This window comes from Nannospalax galili, unplaced genomic scaffold (genome assembly GCF_000622305.1).
Source record: "Nannospalax galili isolate Female #2095 unplaced genomic scaffold, S.galili_v1.0 scaffold367, whole genome shotgun sequence".
Lineage (NCBI taxonomy): Eukaryota > Metazoa > Chordata > Mammalia > Rodentia > Spalacidae > Nannospalax > Nannospalax galili.
In genome coordinates, this window is record NW_008356465.1 from 219901 (window position 1) to 236720 (window position 16820).

The 16820-nt window shown below is 49.7% G+C and overlaps 1 protein-coding gene across 7 annotated transcripts in view; it reads right to left on the reverse strand.

Moving 5' to 3' along the window:
* The window catches only part of Sema4d (semaphorin 4D), a 146705-nt gene that overhangs the window by 40775 nt on the left and 89110 nt on the right, over nt 1-16820 (reverse strand). For 6 of the 7 annotated variants that reach the window (XR_608012.3, XM_017803623.2, XM_017803622.2 and 3 more), the window contains 4 exons: nt 15352-15416; nt 3516-3845; nt 2046-2191; nt 833-895 (listed from right to left, as the gene is read on the reverse strand). Coding sequence is in view for 6 of the 7 variants with exons in the window: in XM_017803623.2 (XP_017659112.1) it covers nt 833-895; nt 2046-2191; nt 3516-3615 (309 nt within the window). In the remaining variant the exon portion in view is untranslated. The remainder of the gene's footprint in view (nt 1-832; nt 896-2045; nt 2192-3515; nt 3846-15351; nt 15417-16820) is intronic. The other variant, XM_008854589.3, reaches the window with a different exon arrangement.

Genomic DNA, 16820 nt, shown 5'->3' on the forward strand with positions numbered 1-16820 from the left:
GGAACCCACGTGCTATTTTAGGGGAACAGTACTTGAATTATATGGGCTGCATCCTGAAATTTTCTCAAATCAGGGAAGTTTCTTTTTGTAATGACTGTTTCAAATGGATGTCATTTAGTCACTAAGTTGCTCCACTCCACCCCTAGGCTGGGAGGGCTTACTCAGATGCACAGACTGCCTACAGTACTGTGAGCACCAAGTGGGGCCACAGCCATACAGTGGGTGGTGAGGGTACCCAGAGTTCATGAAATCAAAAAAAAAAAAAAAATTAACTCCCCAACCCCCCTGGGGCTAGAGAGATGACTCAGAAGTTAAGAGCACTGACTGCTCTTGTAGAAGATCTAGGTTCAGTTCCCCGCACCCACACAGCAGTTCACAGTGGTCCTTAACTCCAGTTCCAGGGGATCCGATGCCCTCTCTGGCCTCTGTGGGCATTGCATGACATACATGCAGGCAAAACACTCATGCACATTAAAACAAAACACAAAAAAACCCAATCCCCATAACCCTTCAGACTTTAGTAGGCAGTGGAGGGAGGCCCAGGAATGTAGAAATCATTTTCTGTATTCACAGTGTCAGGCCATTTGAATCATCTCCAAACTGAAAAGCATTTCTCTGGGCTGAAGACGCAGGGCTCCAGCCCTGAGAACACCAATCCTGATGCCAGGTATCGGGAGAGCTTCCAGATGAGTGGAGGCAGAGGAACCAATTCCACCAGAACCACATGACTAACCACACTGATGTCCAGTGGGCATGCAAAAGCCCTGCTATTTGAGAGGCTCCAACAACTAAGAAATGTGTGCACACATTTTTAGCCTACACAATCAATTACCTGCTTTGATTTCCCCTTCTCGGCACATTTTGCTTTTTTGTCTTCAGAGACCTTCCAATATACCTGTGCGGGAGAAATGCATGAGAGCCCATCCCATTGTGGCCTCCCTTGAAAAAGCAGTGCTGGGATAAACAGACCCAAGCAGAAAGCACAGGATGCAGCTCAGAACCCAGAGGCTTGCAGACAAGATAAAATCAGACTAGGAAGGAAGTCCTGGGAGTAAGCGGTGTTGAGACCTGGAAGCCATCCCCCAGTACCTTCCTGATGTTCTGTGACTATCATGAAACTGGGGAGAGGGGGTTCCCACAGCCCTTGGACCCACTACAGAAGAATGTCAGAGAGTTGGGGGGATAGTTCAGTAGGCAAAGTACTTGCCTTATAAGCATGAGGACCTGAATTTGATCCCCAGAGCACATGTGAAAAAGTGAGGATGGTGGTGTACACTTGAAATCCCAGCACTGGGGAGGCAGAGACAGGAGGATCCCTGGGGCTTGCTGGCCAGCCAGCCTAGACTATTTGGTGAGCTCCCAGCCTCAAGAGACCCTGTCTCAAATCAATAAATAATAGACTGGACCTGAGAAAACACACCCGTGGCAGTCCTCTGACCGCCACCTGCATGTAAAGATACACGCCAAAAAACCCCAGCAGAGTGAAACTATAACTAATTTAGTTGTGTGTCAGAAAGTTATACCCAGAAGTGGGGCTTTCACCTTTTTTTGTTAACCTTAAAAATTTTGCTATTACATTTTTATTTATTTTTATTGTGTGTGTTTGTGAGTGGTTATGTATGCCACAGTGTACATGTGTAGTCAGAGGGCAAGTTGTAGAAGTCAGTTCTTGCTACCACATGGGTCCCGGGGATCAAACCCAGGACATCAGGCTTAGTGGCAAGTGCCTTTACCCTCTGAGTCATTTTCCCAAACCCTTTCTACCTTTAATTTTTTTTCCTTTCACAGTTTATACATGTATATAGTGAATTTTAGTCATTCTCACTATCCTTCATGTTTTGTCCAAAACTAGTCACTACAGCTCAGACAAGAAAATAGAATAATGTAGGTTTTTCCATGATAAAGTCACCCCCAAAGATGCAAAGCTCTCCTGGGTGGAGTCCCTATGCCAGGGCTGTGTAGAAGTTGGAAAGGGGGCCCTGGGAGCAAGAGGCTGCCCACACTGGGTGACGGCGCAGGGGCTGGAGTGGAAGGGCAGGCCCTACCTCATGCTGCTTCTCAGAGACATTCAGAGCATTCACTGCAAAGACAGCTTCCCGGGCGCCCACATACAGGGTGTCTTCATCCTCGCTCATCAGCAGGGCCGAGTAGTTGAAGGTGCCAGGCTCGTGAAACTGCAACAGACCTACTTCTGCCATGGCAGAGGCAGGAAAGGAGAAAAGAGGCAAGACATCTTTGCTGGACCTGCACACATCTGAGCCCCACCTGGATGTTGGTGAGCAAGGGCCAGCATCGCCACAGCTCCAGCACAGGCAGAGCTTGAGACTTCCAGGCAAACCCCACCGCAGCCAACAAGTACAGGTGAGCAGACAAGGCTCACCTTGGGAGATGACTCCCAAGGCTGGAGTCCCGGAGCGTGTGTGCATCCCCGGGTTATGTCCCTGACCTCCCTTCCTGTCCCTCAAATCCTGCTGAGTTCCAAACCCACCACTCAGGCCTCCCAGCATACCACAGACCAGGCCCCTCAGCCCATCCTCACCTGGCCTATGTGTTTTCAACCATCCATTTTAGGGTTAGAAAGAATGTAATGATTTAGGATTTTCTCATTCAGGAAATGAATACTTTACTTGAAAAAAAATAAAAAACTTAGAAAAAAATTGTGGGCTGGGGAATGTGGCTCAGTGGAAGACTACTTGCCTTGCACGTCCAGGGCCCTGGGTTCTATCCCAGCACCACTCAAAAAAGAAAAGAAAATTTTAAAAAAAGGAAAATATATCCCTCACCTAAGCAATTTCCAGTCATTATCAGACCTCTAGGGACAAATGACCCTTTTTCGCTGCACCAGTAGCTGTTTAGGAACACAAGTAACACAGACACAATACAAGCATTTCTGATTTTCAGAGACAGGGTCTCACGACATGTGTAGCCCAGGCTGTCCTGGAACTCACCATCCCCCTGCCTCCATCTCCTGAGTGTGTGGCTTCTAGCCAAGTGTGGTGACACCCAGCTCAGAATCATTTTTTTAAAAGCTGGTTCTTCCCAGCTGTCTTGGCATCAGTGAGTGTTTTGAACTTGGCCTTTACCTATGTATTTCCAAGCATCCGGGTGATTTCATAGCTAGGCATTCCGGAACTGTCTGCAGTTCCATGAGGCACTTAGCTCCCTGCCCCTGTGCCCTCACACTGTCCCTCCCCTGTAATGCTGCTCTCAGCCTGCATCCCCTCATCCTGAAAGTCTGACCTGGAAAACTTGTCTGAAGCTAACTAATCTCAACAAAACAGCTCAGTCAGTCACCTGGCCTCTCATGAGCACTCATTAAACTCTGAGCCCTTCCTTGAGGTCCAGCATGGTGCTTAACTAAAGCCTGGCACAAAGCAGCCACAGGGGGTGGCAGGTAGGGAATGCCTACTCACACAGTGCCCTGTAGACAGCCCAGGAGCTCCATCCCAGCACCCCAAGCATAGGTCCCCATCCTCTCCAGAGTCACCAGCAACCACACACAGCCTGACACCCACCTCCATGCTCCCAGGTGATCCGAGGCACAGGTGCAAAAGCCACTGCCATCTCCAACAACACCGTCAGGGCCAAGAGCAGTCCCCAGATGGGAGCACGCATCCTCACAGGCAGGGGCCACTGAGGCCTTCAGCAGCAGACACACATAGGCAGCAGCAGGCTGAGGTGGTGTGCTGGTAGGGTCCACTCAGAGCCCCAGGGCTGGGGCCAGTGGCACAGCTCAGAGCCCATCAGTGGTGGGTTCCCTAAGTCCCCACATGTCCCCACTTGTCAGCTGGGCAGCAGCCACTTTCACAACCTCACACCAAAGGCCACTGGTGCTTCCTTCCAGCCTGCAAAAGAAAGGAAGAGGCCACAGGTCAGGACATGAGGCAGAATGCTGCTCCTGCTGGATCCCTGTCCCCCATCACTTCCTGCCACCTCTCCTGCCTGCTGAGAAACATAGAGGATGGCCAGGAGGCTCGGGGTAGGAGGGCAGGTCCTTCAGATAGAACACAAGGCTAAGACACACCAGACAGAGGCATGAGCTGTGAGACTGGTGACAAGCCACAAATGAAGGAAGGGAATGAGCCTGGATTTCAGCTTCCCTGGGAGACTTTCCAATTCCTGACAGGCTTACCCAGGAAAGTGGCCAGAGACCAGAGGGCTGAGGTGTAAATGCACAATACGAGAGTGCACACGGTGAAAAGGGACACAAAGATGTATATACGTGGAAGTGCGTGTACACACACATCTATGCAAACATGCACACATGCATCTATGCATGTCCACACTTACTAGCATGCACACACATGAAACATGACCCCAAGACCTCTCACTGCAGGACTGTCTGGCCTCCACTGGGGACACAGCCAGCTCAGGAGGCAACTCAAGCTCTCCCTGCTCAGAGAAGAAGTTAATTACCATGGAAACAGTGGCAATTAACTCTGATTTGTCCAAAAAGAAACAGAAAACCAGACTTTGCTAGCGTTTGGTGGACTCTTAGCCACAGGCCTCCTGACCCTGATTTTGTTTTTTTCTGCCACCCCCAGGCCTGAGCCTGGCACACATCAAAGACCTATTACTGAGCCCACTGGCCCTGGCTCCAGCTCTGGTCAGCAGAGCCCAGTACTGTGCCACACCATCTGCCCCACTGCACTGGAAGGCCTCACCTTTGAATGTGGGAAGATGACAAGGCACAACCAGACAGGTGCCCAATGCTGGCAGTGTCCACTAGCCTGCTAAGCCTCCCCTACCTGACCCCACCATCCATAGAGGGCAGGGTCAGCTGCTTCTACATCGCTATCCAGCCCTTCCTTCTGGTCCCTGTCACCTCTGACAAGCTGTGTGGTCTCCATCTCAACGCAACTTCCTAAAGTCAGGGATGCCCAAACCCCTCTTTCCTCCAGAGAATGGAATAGTCTAGGCTGGTGAAGCTGACTTTTCCTATAGATGACTGTTTCTATAGATCAAAAGCAGTTATAGGTGACATTCAAAAAGGTAACAGTGCTGTGGACAGCTTGGCTTTAGAGAACAGGGGTCAGTTTGGTCCCAGCCCTACCTCAGAGATTCACAAGAGCTTAGAACTGAGGAGTGACCCTTACCCCCACCCAAACAGATGAGCAGGAAGCCAAGTTCTGTGGAAGGAGTGGGCCCTGCAGGTCGATCAAGTTCACAGCTTGCCCTATCTGCAGGAGCCTATTCTGCACAGCCAGGAGTGAGGCAGGGGGCTCCTGGGGTCCAGACCATGAGAATCCTCCTAAAGCCAGAAGCACCCACTCCCTCCAACACCATGCTGATTAAAGCACTGAGGGCCAGCCAGGTGGTCCAGGATGATGACACTGCCTGGTCTTAGGTGCTCACTGGGTACAGGTTCTGACATGGCTAAGGTATAGTGGGATGAATCTTAGTCTAGCATCAGGCCCACTGTGGCCAGAGTGATCGAGCTGTGACAGGCAGGAGGCCCCCCTGATGCGCGTGCACATGGTTCCTACAGTGAGGGTCAGGTGCGTCAACCAAGGCTCTGGTACACACTTCTTCCCTTGCCAGAGTCCTGATGAGAAAAGCGGATAGCAAGAACAGCCCAGGCCGGAACAACCTGAACACCAGCCAAGGTCGGCCAGGATGGTGGTGGCATGCAGGTGGGGGTCACCCACAGCTCCAAAACTCCCTTTATAAGGAAATGTTCTTTCAGGGGTGGGGATGTGGCTCATTTCATAATATGCTCACCTAGCATGCACAAAGCTCTGGGTTCAAACCCCAGCACTGTATAAACTGGGCATGGGGGTGCACACCTATAATCCCAGCACATGGGAGGTGGAGGCAAGAGGATCAGAAGTTCAAGGTCAGTCTCAGCTACATAGCCAGTTTGACTAAAAAAAAAAAGAAAGAAAGAAAGAAAGACAAAAAGGAAAAGAAAATAGAAGGAAGCCTTTTCAAAAATAAAGGGGTTCACAAGGCTAAAATTAAAGCGTGAACATGCCAAGTGTTGACAAGAATGTGGAGCAACTGGAGCACTCACACTGCTGGCACTGATGTAAGATGGTTTCATCATTTGGAAACATCCTGGAAGTTTCTTAACAAGTGAGACATGGCACCTGCTGTACCATCCGGCTATACTTCAAGGTGTTTACCCAAGGGAAATTAAAGAACTACGTCTGCACACAGTGACTTGTACAGGTCTGGTCATGGCAGCCCTGTTTGTTTGCAATAGCCAAAAAACTGAAACAAAAAAAGTAAGACTATTACTCACCAATAAAAATAATGAGCCATTGAAAAAAATAAAAGAGAATTAAAAGGGTTGATGCCAACCATAGTGGCACAGGGCTTTAATCTCGGCACTCGGGAGACATAGGAAGGCCAATCTCTGTAAGTTTGAGGTCAGCCTAGTCTACATGGCGAATCACACACCAGCCAGCTACATAGCGAGACCCTATCTTAAATTGTTTGTTTGTTTATTTTTTGAGAGAGGGTCTCACTATGTAGTCCTGGCTGGCCTGGAACTTGCTGTGTAGACCAGGCTGGCCTCCAACTCCCAGAGATTTGCCTGCCTCTGCCTCCCAAGTACTGGGATTAAAGGTGTGCTACCATGCTAGGGCTAATTTTTTTTTTAATTTTAAATTAAAGGATTCAAGAGATATGGCTCAGTGGTAGAGAGCTTGTCTAGCCTGTGTAAAGCTCTGGAAAGAAAAGAAAGGAAGAGAGAAAAGAAAGGAGGAAAGGAAGGGAGGCACACAAACCACAGAGAAAGAACCCTCCAACTTCAAACTGCTTGGTGACATAGACCCCGTGCAAAGCCCAGGGCGAGGCAGTCAACAGAACAGCCTTGGACCAAAGCAGAGCCAACCACAGTGTCCTCCACCTATGAGCTGATGGACATACTTGTTGGGAACCACAACAAACGATACAGGAGGGAGTTCACAGACACCGCAAGGAGTCAGATCCCTCCAACTAGGAAGTTTGGAAATGGGCATGTCAGGTCAGGTACAGAGGGTTCATGGGGGTGGCTGGGGTCCCTGGGAGGAGCTGAAGCCAGGGTGCTCTGTGCCTGGATGCATCCTTGGGTCAGGTGGAGACAGTGCCCTGACTGGGCATTCCATGATCCTGTACTATCATATGAGGCTCCTCCCAAAAGTTCAACCTTAGCAGCAGCACAGGGTTTCAAGACCTCATCTCTTTCTTCCTGGGACCATGGGAGGGCCAGAGGACAGGTGTATCCCTTAGCCCCAGGCTGAAATCACATACCTCAGCCAGGCACAGTGGACAGAAAACCAAGGGAGGCACTGACCACCAGGACCTGCTGACCCACCTCCATCCCCACCCTGATGCAGGATCCACAAGAAGTGTGACCACCCAACCTGTAAACCTGCTATGGATTCACCTACTTCCCCATTCACCTGCTCCCTCATGCCCTGGCCCTGCCTGGGGCAGCAGGACACAATTTTCCCAACCCCAACCTGCCCCTCTCTTGCCTCTGTGGTGGAGTCACTGGCTTTCTGCCTCATTCCAGGTAACAGAATCTTGAGCTTCCTTAGGTGGGCAGCATGCCCAGCTCAATACATTTCTAAGCTTCTCTGGTTCACAATTCCACAAAAGGCTGACATGTTTAACAATAGCATTTTGGCCCTTAGCTCTTCTTCCTGTTGCTACCTGGAACTCAGATTTGACCTCTGGAGCTCTGGCAGCCATTTGTGAACATAAGGATCTCATTCTATGAGCTGCAAAGTGGGCCAGACCTCATGACAGCATGGGGGACTCTGCACCTGCTTCTTCCTGCAGTCTAAGAATGGATTAGTGGGACTGAAGAAATGGCTCAGCAGTTAAGAACACTTTCTGTTCTTCCGGAGGACTCAGGTTCGATTCCCAGCACCTATATGGTGGCTAACAACCATCCATAACTCCAGTTCCAGGGGAATCCAACGCCCTCTTCTGACCTCTGCGGGCATTGCACTACGCTGGTGCACTTATATTCGGGCAAAATTCTTGTACACACAAAAAAAAATAATAAGATATTTTTTAAAAAAGAATGAATTAGTATCAAACACACAGATTTTAAAAACCAAAGCCACACACATTCAACATGGAGTCATTAGCAGCCCCAAGAGAAGGAAGAGTGGTCCATGAGTGTAAATGTACTCAGAATGTGTTGGTTGCCATGGCTGGTGTGCAACCTCACAGAAACTGAGAATAAGGCCTTTGCGAGGGTGATGGAGGTACAGAGGAGGAAGACAAGGTGGAAAGCAGGAGCCTCATCTTCTATCCAAACAATGACCAGAGTAGACACAGAGCTAAAACAAACCTAAAGGAAAATACCAAAAAATGGCTGCAATAGTTGAAAGTTCTCAGTGCCCCAGGTCTGTGGGAATGGGTGCAGAGAGCCAAGTCTGGCCAGGCCTGCTCTCCAATAAAGCTGTGGAAAATGCATCAATTACTTTGATAAAATGAACTTAGAAGTAATCAATGGGGCTGGTGAGATGACTCAGTGGATAAAGGCACCTGTCACCAAGCCTGACAACTTGAGTTTGATCCCCAGGACCCACATAGTAGAAGGAGAGAGCTGACTCCTGAAAGCTGCCCTTTGATCTCCACATGTGCGCTGTGTCATGTATGTATGTATGTGTATACACACAATAAATAAATAAATGTAACTTAAAGGAAAAGAAAAGCTGGATGTGGTAACACATGTCTTTAATTCCAGCACTTGGGAGGCAGAGGCTGGTGAATCTCTGTAAAATCAAGGCCAGCCTGGTCTATATAGCGAGTTCCAGACTAGCTGGGGCTACAGGGCGACACTGTCTCAAAAGAAAAAAAGCCAGACATGGTGGCACAGGCCTTTAAATCTCACCACTTAGGAGGCAGAGGCAGGCCAATCTCTGTGAGTTCAAGGCCAGCCTGGTCTACATAGAGAGTTCCTGTCTCAAAAAGACAAAAAAAAAAAAGAAAAGAAAAGAAAATAGGTGCTCTGCTTCCTTGAAGCCTGGAACATGGGTCAGTAGAACTCACAGGAGCTCCCTGAATTCTGCAGGGGCCTTCCAAGAACAGGATGAGGAAGGAGTGGGGTGCCTGTGTGAACCTGGGCCCCAAGAACAGCAGTAGGTGGGGTTCAAGTACTTGGAACCAGGCAGTAAGGCATGCTGGGCAGAGGCCCAGGACTGGAGTACCATGCAGGCTCCTGGTCTTGCTGGCCTCTCACTGGTCTCCAGCCCCTCCTGGGGGGGGGGCAGTCTTCACACATGCTAACTGCCCTTCCTGAATACTCTTCCCCAAGAACTATAGTGGCTGGCTTCAGTCTGCCAAAACTTGGCTCCCTGGTCACCTCCTCACCACCCCTTAGCCCACAGCTCATCTTTCTTCCCTCCTCTGTCTTCAGAGCTCCCGGCAAGACTTCAAACTGCCTTTACCTTTTTGTCCCCTCTGCACAGAGCAGAACTAAGAAATCCCGAGAGCCCCGTTCCTCAGGCCAGAGCTAGAGAGGCTGAAGACCCCAACGGCGGACATATCACAAAATGAAATTTCCAAATGAACAGAAGAATCCTGGGGACAGTGGCTCAGCGGATGACAGTGCTAGCCACCTGAGCCCATCCACCTAAGTTAGATCCCAGAACCTTCCTAAAAGCTGGATGTGGTAGCGCACATCTAATCGCCCGGAAGCTTGAGGCCAGCTAGACAAGAACAGAATGCAGCACAACAACAGCAAAAGAAGCCCTGCCTCCTAAAGTGGACGGACAGATCTGCTCCTCAGAGTTGTCCTGACACCCACACGAGACATGGCACACACCACCCAGAAATAAACAGATTTTTTTAAACCCCATATCAGCATTCCTAGGTGGCAGCCAGCAGCGACTCAAGCAATCTGACTGATAAAGAACTATGGGGTTCACTAGGACGGCCCAAACACTCCCACCCTGGGCAGCAGACAGTGTACATGCTCATGCTATGTTGCCCTTCCCTAGTGGCCTTTAAAGCAAGCCATAGGGAAGAGCTTAGCTAGGGTGGGAGAGAAGGGAGGTGGGAGGGAGGGGTTCTGCTGAGTTCCACGGGTTAGTTTTTTCCCTCCCTTTTCTCTACAACACACTTTGTTTGGTGTAATTTGCTTTAAGCAAATGCCTGCCACACCCACACAGACAAGCTGCCACTGTGCCTTCCAGGATGGCCCCACAGCCATCCACCCACTGAATGTCAAGTTCAAGACCTTGTCCTCTGCCTTCCATGTTCAAATTTAAACAAATGGATGTAACACCCATTTATTTCCCCTACATTCTTGAGAAGCGGCAGTCTCCCACTGAGAGCTGAGGCCCATGATGCTCTCTGATGATAGCAAATTGTCATTCTGTGCCTTCAAAACAGAGGGCCTGAAAGACCATTAGAGACAAGGTCAAGAAGATCCCAGTACCACAAGATGAGGAGTGACTTGCCCACTTTAAACGCAGGAGAAAGAGCTTCCCTCCCGTTTGTCAAAACTGTCAGGAGGCAGCTCTCCACCTCCAGGGACCCCTGGAAATCTCAGCAGGGGCTGCAGCTAGAAACAGAAGCACCCCACCACTCCCTTCAGCAAGGACAAGGGCTAGGTCACAGAGCTGAGCACCCAGCCCAGGTCTGCCAGTGCACATGAATATAGCCATGTCTATGTGTGCTTGTGCCCGTACACACACACTGTACACGTGAACCTGTGTGCGCGCCTGTGTCAGCATGTCAACCAGTGCACACATGCGTATGCACATGTATGTGTATGGGTGCACTGTGATTCTGTATGCATATGTGTATGGGCACACCTGCAAACATTTAAGGGTGTATCGATACATGACATGTATATAAGTACATGCATACATGTGTGCACACACAAATTTGTGTGTCTGCAGGTGTGTAGAAACATGTATGGATGCAAATCTATATGTGTGTGTGTGTGTGTTTGTATGTGTGTACGCGCAAACATCCTCAGATATGCACCAAGTGTGTATCTGTGTATATGTACAAGTGTATAGACACTGACCTAGAGTAGCCTCTTAGCCCAGGCTCCTAGCTGGGATCTGACAGTGGGAGACAGATCACCAAGGGAACACTTCTCAGCTATACAGATCTTTAAGGTCTTCCAGGGCACCATGGAAAATATGACATGACATCTAGAGTGGCTGTGGGAGGGCAGACTGCCTCCTGGACCACAGCCTCCTCAGATGCTGGCCTTGGTAGCCTGTTTTGGTAACTTCCTACCTGCACATTAGCCTAGACAGGAAGGTGAAGCTCTGGTCATTGGGACTGTGGCCAGCTAGCCAGCCACACCTTCCCTCCCAGCTGGGCACAGTCCTCCCAACCACTCCCTGCCAGCCACTGGCCTGGTGCCCTGCCCTGCAACGCTCATACCCAGTGAGGGTGCTGGTGTCGCCAGCCTGTACATGGAGTTACAAAGAGCCCGTTCCTACAGGAATCCAGGGTCAGGAGCTCCTGAGCGGCCAGCCTGACAGCTTTGTGTTCCGAGGCCTCAGAGCAGAGCCTTGCAGATCTCTAGGTGGCAGGGACCCGCTAACCCTGCAGTTGCACTGGCCAGGCCCAGCTAGTAGGGACAACTGGGTGGCACCATCCAAGGGATGGCACTCAACCTCAAGCCACCTCACAGGGGCAGCAAGACCCAGCAGGTATCTCAGACAGGCTCTCAACCTCCCACCCCGCCCTCACCCTGAACCTGAGCAGTGGGTGGGTGCTGCAATGGGTAGGAGACCAGCATTCGAAGCAGGGCATGTGAGAGCCACAGTGCCCATCAAGCAGCCATGACGACAGGGGGTACTCCAGGGGGGACCAGAGGTCATCAGTAGAGACGTGGGTAGAGGCACACGTATTACATAGGTCACACTTAAGATGGATCCTGACAATACCATCTCTCTCTACAGGCTGTGTGGCCAATGAGAGTAGCATGCTGCCATCTCAGGCCCTACAAGGCTTAACCCTGGAAAAGTACAACCTCTCCCCTGGCCTCACAATGTTCTTCCTACCCTCCAGGATGCCTCTCCCAGCTCCAGGAATGGCCCTGGCTCCCAATGACAGTGTGGGTCTGTACCAGGAGGTGGCTGGCCTCCTTTGCCCCTTCAACCAGGCGAGGACACCAGGAAAGCACCATCCATGGACACCTAGGACAAAGTCCTCACCAGACATCAAACGTGTGGTGGCTTGATCCTGGGCCCCAGCCCGTAGAACCCAGACCACTGTGCTGTTTATAAAAGCTGTGTGGGCCCCTGGGGGGCCAGAACCAGAGAGAACTCAGCAGAGAGGCTTCTGGAATACCAGCAGATGGCAGCTACTCAGGAGGCCACTGATACCAGCACTTCAGCCCACAAAAGAGAGAGAGGATGATGAACGAGGCTCCTGACGTTTTGCTTAAAAGGGGAATTTGTTTCCTGTCTTAACTCCGTGGGTACCTAACTCCTCTAAGGAAATGAAGACAGATATGTGAGTCAGTGCTGGCAATGGTGGGGGACAAAGGATTTGGGGGGGGCACTTGCGGGGAGGGGGTCACTTGCAACAACTCTGCCACCTGGTGGTTCTTGGGTGGCAGCGCTGTGAGCAGTGTGTGGAGCTGTGAGGACAAGGACCTGATGTAGTGCTGGGACCGCAGGAACTGCCATGGATTTCTGAGCTGGGGCAGGCCACACGTGCTGTCACAGACCAGGGCGGATATGTCTGGGCCACCGTGTGCATGTGGTGTACCAGTCTAAGCAAGGTGTGGAGGAAGTACTGATCTACACATAAAGATATATACACAGAGACACCAGACGTGACACACACACAGACGCACATACATCCTAAAGATACAGCCACACATACAAGCTCATACACATCAAACACCTGGCGTTAAGTCATGAACAGACAGGGAGATGGACACACACCCTCTGGGGAGGAGATGAATGCTCAAGTAATTCGCATTTTGTTTGTATTTTAAGCAATGAACTATGTTTTTGCATAATTAATTCAGCTATTAAAAACTAGTGTCTTGCTGGGCATGGTGGCGCATGACTTTAATCCCAGCAATTGGGAGGTAGAGGCAGATGGATCTCTGTGAGTTTGAGGTCAGTGGTCTACATAGCAAGTTCCAGGACTGCTAGGACTACAGGGAGACCCTGTCTCAAAAAGAAAAAGAAAAGCCAGTTTCTCAGGGGCTACAGTGAAGGCTCAGCAGTTAAGAGCACTTGCTACTTTTGCAAAAGACCTGAACTCTGTTCCCAGCATCTACATTGGGCAGCTCACAACTGCTTGTAACTGCAGCTCCAGAAGATCCGATGTTGTCTTCTGGTCTTCAGGGGGTACTCATAGACATGTTGTGTATACACACACACACACACACACACACACACACACACACACACATAAACAAAAATAAAACCTTTAAAAAATCCTGATGTCTTAAATATGCTGTACTATAGTCAGAACACCAAAAATTCAAGCCTAAGGCAACTACGTACAGAGGGACAGAGAGATTCTGGGTGTGATTTCTCACATGTTAATGCATTTCTTCATTTAGTGACTGTCTCCTGCCGCTTCTCTGACCCCTCTATACATATACAAAAAGAGGAATGTGTTTTTTTGAATGCACTCCATCCCGTAATCAGCGTGTCTGATAGGAATGGACATCTTCTAACGAGACACTTGTATTTCCTCTTTGGCTATCAAACTGTTGAAAGAATGAACCCCAAGAAGTTAGAACTTCCCGGAAATCTCCTCCTGGGAGAAGCTGTGGGCATCAGAGGAAAAACTTGTCTCCTGAAGACCTAGCAGTAAGCCTGACCTTGCAGGAGGGGCTTAGGCAGAGGACTTGCCCACATCTGCTTAGATATGCACATCTCTTGCTTTCTACTTAAACCCCACCTTTAAATCAGGACTCCACCCCCTCAAAGATGGACTTGACAGTGTCTGGGAGCTTCTTGGCCTTCTTCCCAATGTGGTCACACTGAACAAATCTCCTTTTTCTACTTTTCACCTTTCATTTTTAATTTGGCTTCTGCAGTTGGCTTACTGAGGACAAACCTGTCTTGTTGGGGAACAGGTTGTGACCCCTAAGTTCGGTAAAAGACCTTTTTAATGACAGCCACATGGAAGTGAGAGGAAGTGGCTGTCCTCTGAGGCTGGTTCTCTGGGATGCTTTTCTTAATGTGGTGCGTACATGAAATTGTCTGTTCTTTCAAATTCCTCATATCCTAAGATTCCCCAAACATTTGAGGGGCCAACAAAATTCAAAGACAAATGATCAAAAGGGGGAGGGGAGGAAGAAGAAAAGTGACACTTGAAAACCAAGTGCCAACTTAGACTTCCTCAGAAGAGTGAATTTTTCGGTAAGATGGCTCTTCACTGAGTAAAGGCATTTTCTGTGAAGGCCTCGAAACCCAAGTCCAATCCCTAGAATCCAGGGTAAAAAGAGACTCACACAAGTTATCTCTGACCTCCACATTAGAGCCATTAGAGCCGTGGCATGTACATGCTCACGCTCACACACACACACACACACACACACACACATACACACACACAAATAAAAGAATCTCACCAACCAGAAATGCACCAATCTGCCCCAATACAACCAACAATCTTGAAAATCAATGTGTATAACCAGCTCCTACACTCCAAATGGGGCCTCCCTAGTCAACACTGCCCCACCAAACTCCCTCTGCTCTTATGGCTGCAAGCTACCAACCAGCTTTTGTGAGAGCAAACACAGCTGATCCTTTTGTATTATCATGTACCAAGGAAGAAGAAAAGTATGAAAGAAGATGGGTCTTTACACATTAAGGGGTTATTTCTCTCAGCTCTAAGATTGGCCATAGCTTGGAAATAGCCAATTAAGATGAACCACAAATCTTGGGTAGGGTGACATTATGAGTCCCCTTTTGGCACCATGTCTCCCATGGCAGGAAGGTTATGGGCCAGCATGGGAGCTACAGCACACATTGTGTTTTCAAGAAGCATTGGTCTAAACACAAAGATGCACATACAGACACACCTGACATAGGACACATACACACACACATACACACACACACACACACACACACACACACACACACACACACTCACATGTCCTCTCTATACCATGAAGAAGAACAAGCATAACAGTGCCCATACACAGCTCTCCTGCTGTTAGAAGTCACAGCCCAACAGTTGAAGGAATACACAGAGACAGGGAAGGCAAGACTATGTAGGGGCCCCAGTGCCCAGTGTCACTGCTCCATGCTGACCCCAAGGGATGGCAGCCATGTCTTAATCTTGGCTCCTGGGAATAGACAGGAACAAAGTACCCACCTGCCCACAAGATCCACTGAAGGCTTCTAGAAGGTGTCAGTCACTAACTTGGGCAAACAAATCACATACAAAATGACTTACCAGTATTGTATGTCTCTTGAGTTGTTCTGGGTTCTTCTAGAAAGGAATCTTCAGGAAGCTCTGCTCTGAAAGTTGTAAGGAACCAAGAGTCAAGCTTCTAGAGGCTCTTTCTTCACACCCAGTGGCCATCCTCCATCCTCACACTCAGCCATCCTGATCCTAACATCCAGCAATCCTCCATGCTCACACCCAGAGATCCTCCGTCCTCACATCCAGTGATCCTCTGTCCCTCACACCTGGGGTGGCTTCCAGACAGACACTGGGCACAAATTCCTGTCACCTTCTTAAACTTGTAGCCCCAGGTTGATGACCTTTCTCCCCAGGATCATGTGGCTTACACACTACAGAGAGAAGTGAGGTGCTGGTAGCCACCTGCCTGCTAGCAAAGGGGAAGTATAGCCGGGGGTCAGTCACGTTGGCCTTGCCACAGTCACTTCCTTTTTCTTTCTTTCTTCTCCTTTTTCTATTCAGGGTATTGCTATGTTACCCACACTGGCCCCAGACTCAAAATCCTCCTGCCTCAGCTGGGATTTGGCCTGTGTATCATCATACCCAGCCACCACAGCCTTGTTCATATACATAAACCATGTGAATATTGCCCCTGATAACAAAGAGCAGAGTTCATACATCAGAAAATTATCAACAGGCTGGCTTGCCTAACGTGCAAAAAGCCCTGGGTTCCATCCCCAGCACTGCCTAAACTGGGCATGCTGGCATATGGCTGTAATCCCTGAGCTAGGGAAGCAGAGGCAGGAGGATCAGGAATTCAAGATCATCTCTAGCAAGTTCAAGGCCAGTCCAGGCTACATGAGACCCTGTCTCAAAAGCAAAAAAGTACCACCTAGTTGTCTATTAATTTCAGATGTTTTAAAATTTTAAACTACAATTTATCTATTTTCTGTGTGTGCATGTGTGGGCACACATGAGCTAAGGCACATGTATGGAAGTCAGAGGATAACTTATGAGAGTCAGTTCTTTCCTTCCACCATGTCTGTGACCTCCTGATTTGTTGGGTTGGTTTTAGGAGGTACTAGGATGGAACCCGGGTTTGGGGTGCGCAGGGATCCCGGGGCACCAGCTGCTAGCGTGGCGCCGGTCCCCTGCGTGCACCTGGAGGGCAGCGGGTCCCGCAGCGTGTCTGCGCTGCGTTGCTGGCGGGCCCCTGCTTCTCCACTGTGGGTCTCTGCTACCGAGGCTGGCTCGGTAGAGTTTCGCCCCAATTTCACCCGCGCACTCTCTCTCTAAGTTCGGGGCCCGTCAGTTGCCGGGTCACGAGGAGAGGTGCGGGACGGCTAAAGCTGGATTTCCGTGAGTCGATGACGGAAGGATAGCGTCCCCCGGGAAGACTGGATCGTAGGCAATAAGACACAGGACTCAGCTTAGTCCGTGTTACAGCTCTTTATTCAGTGACTCAGCGCGGCTCCAAGTCTTGGTGATCCAGCTCCAATTATTGAGGAAAAACCAGGACA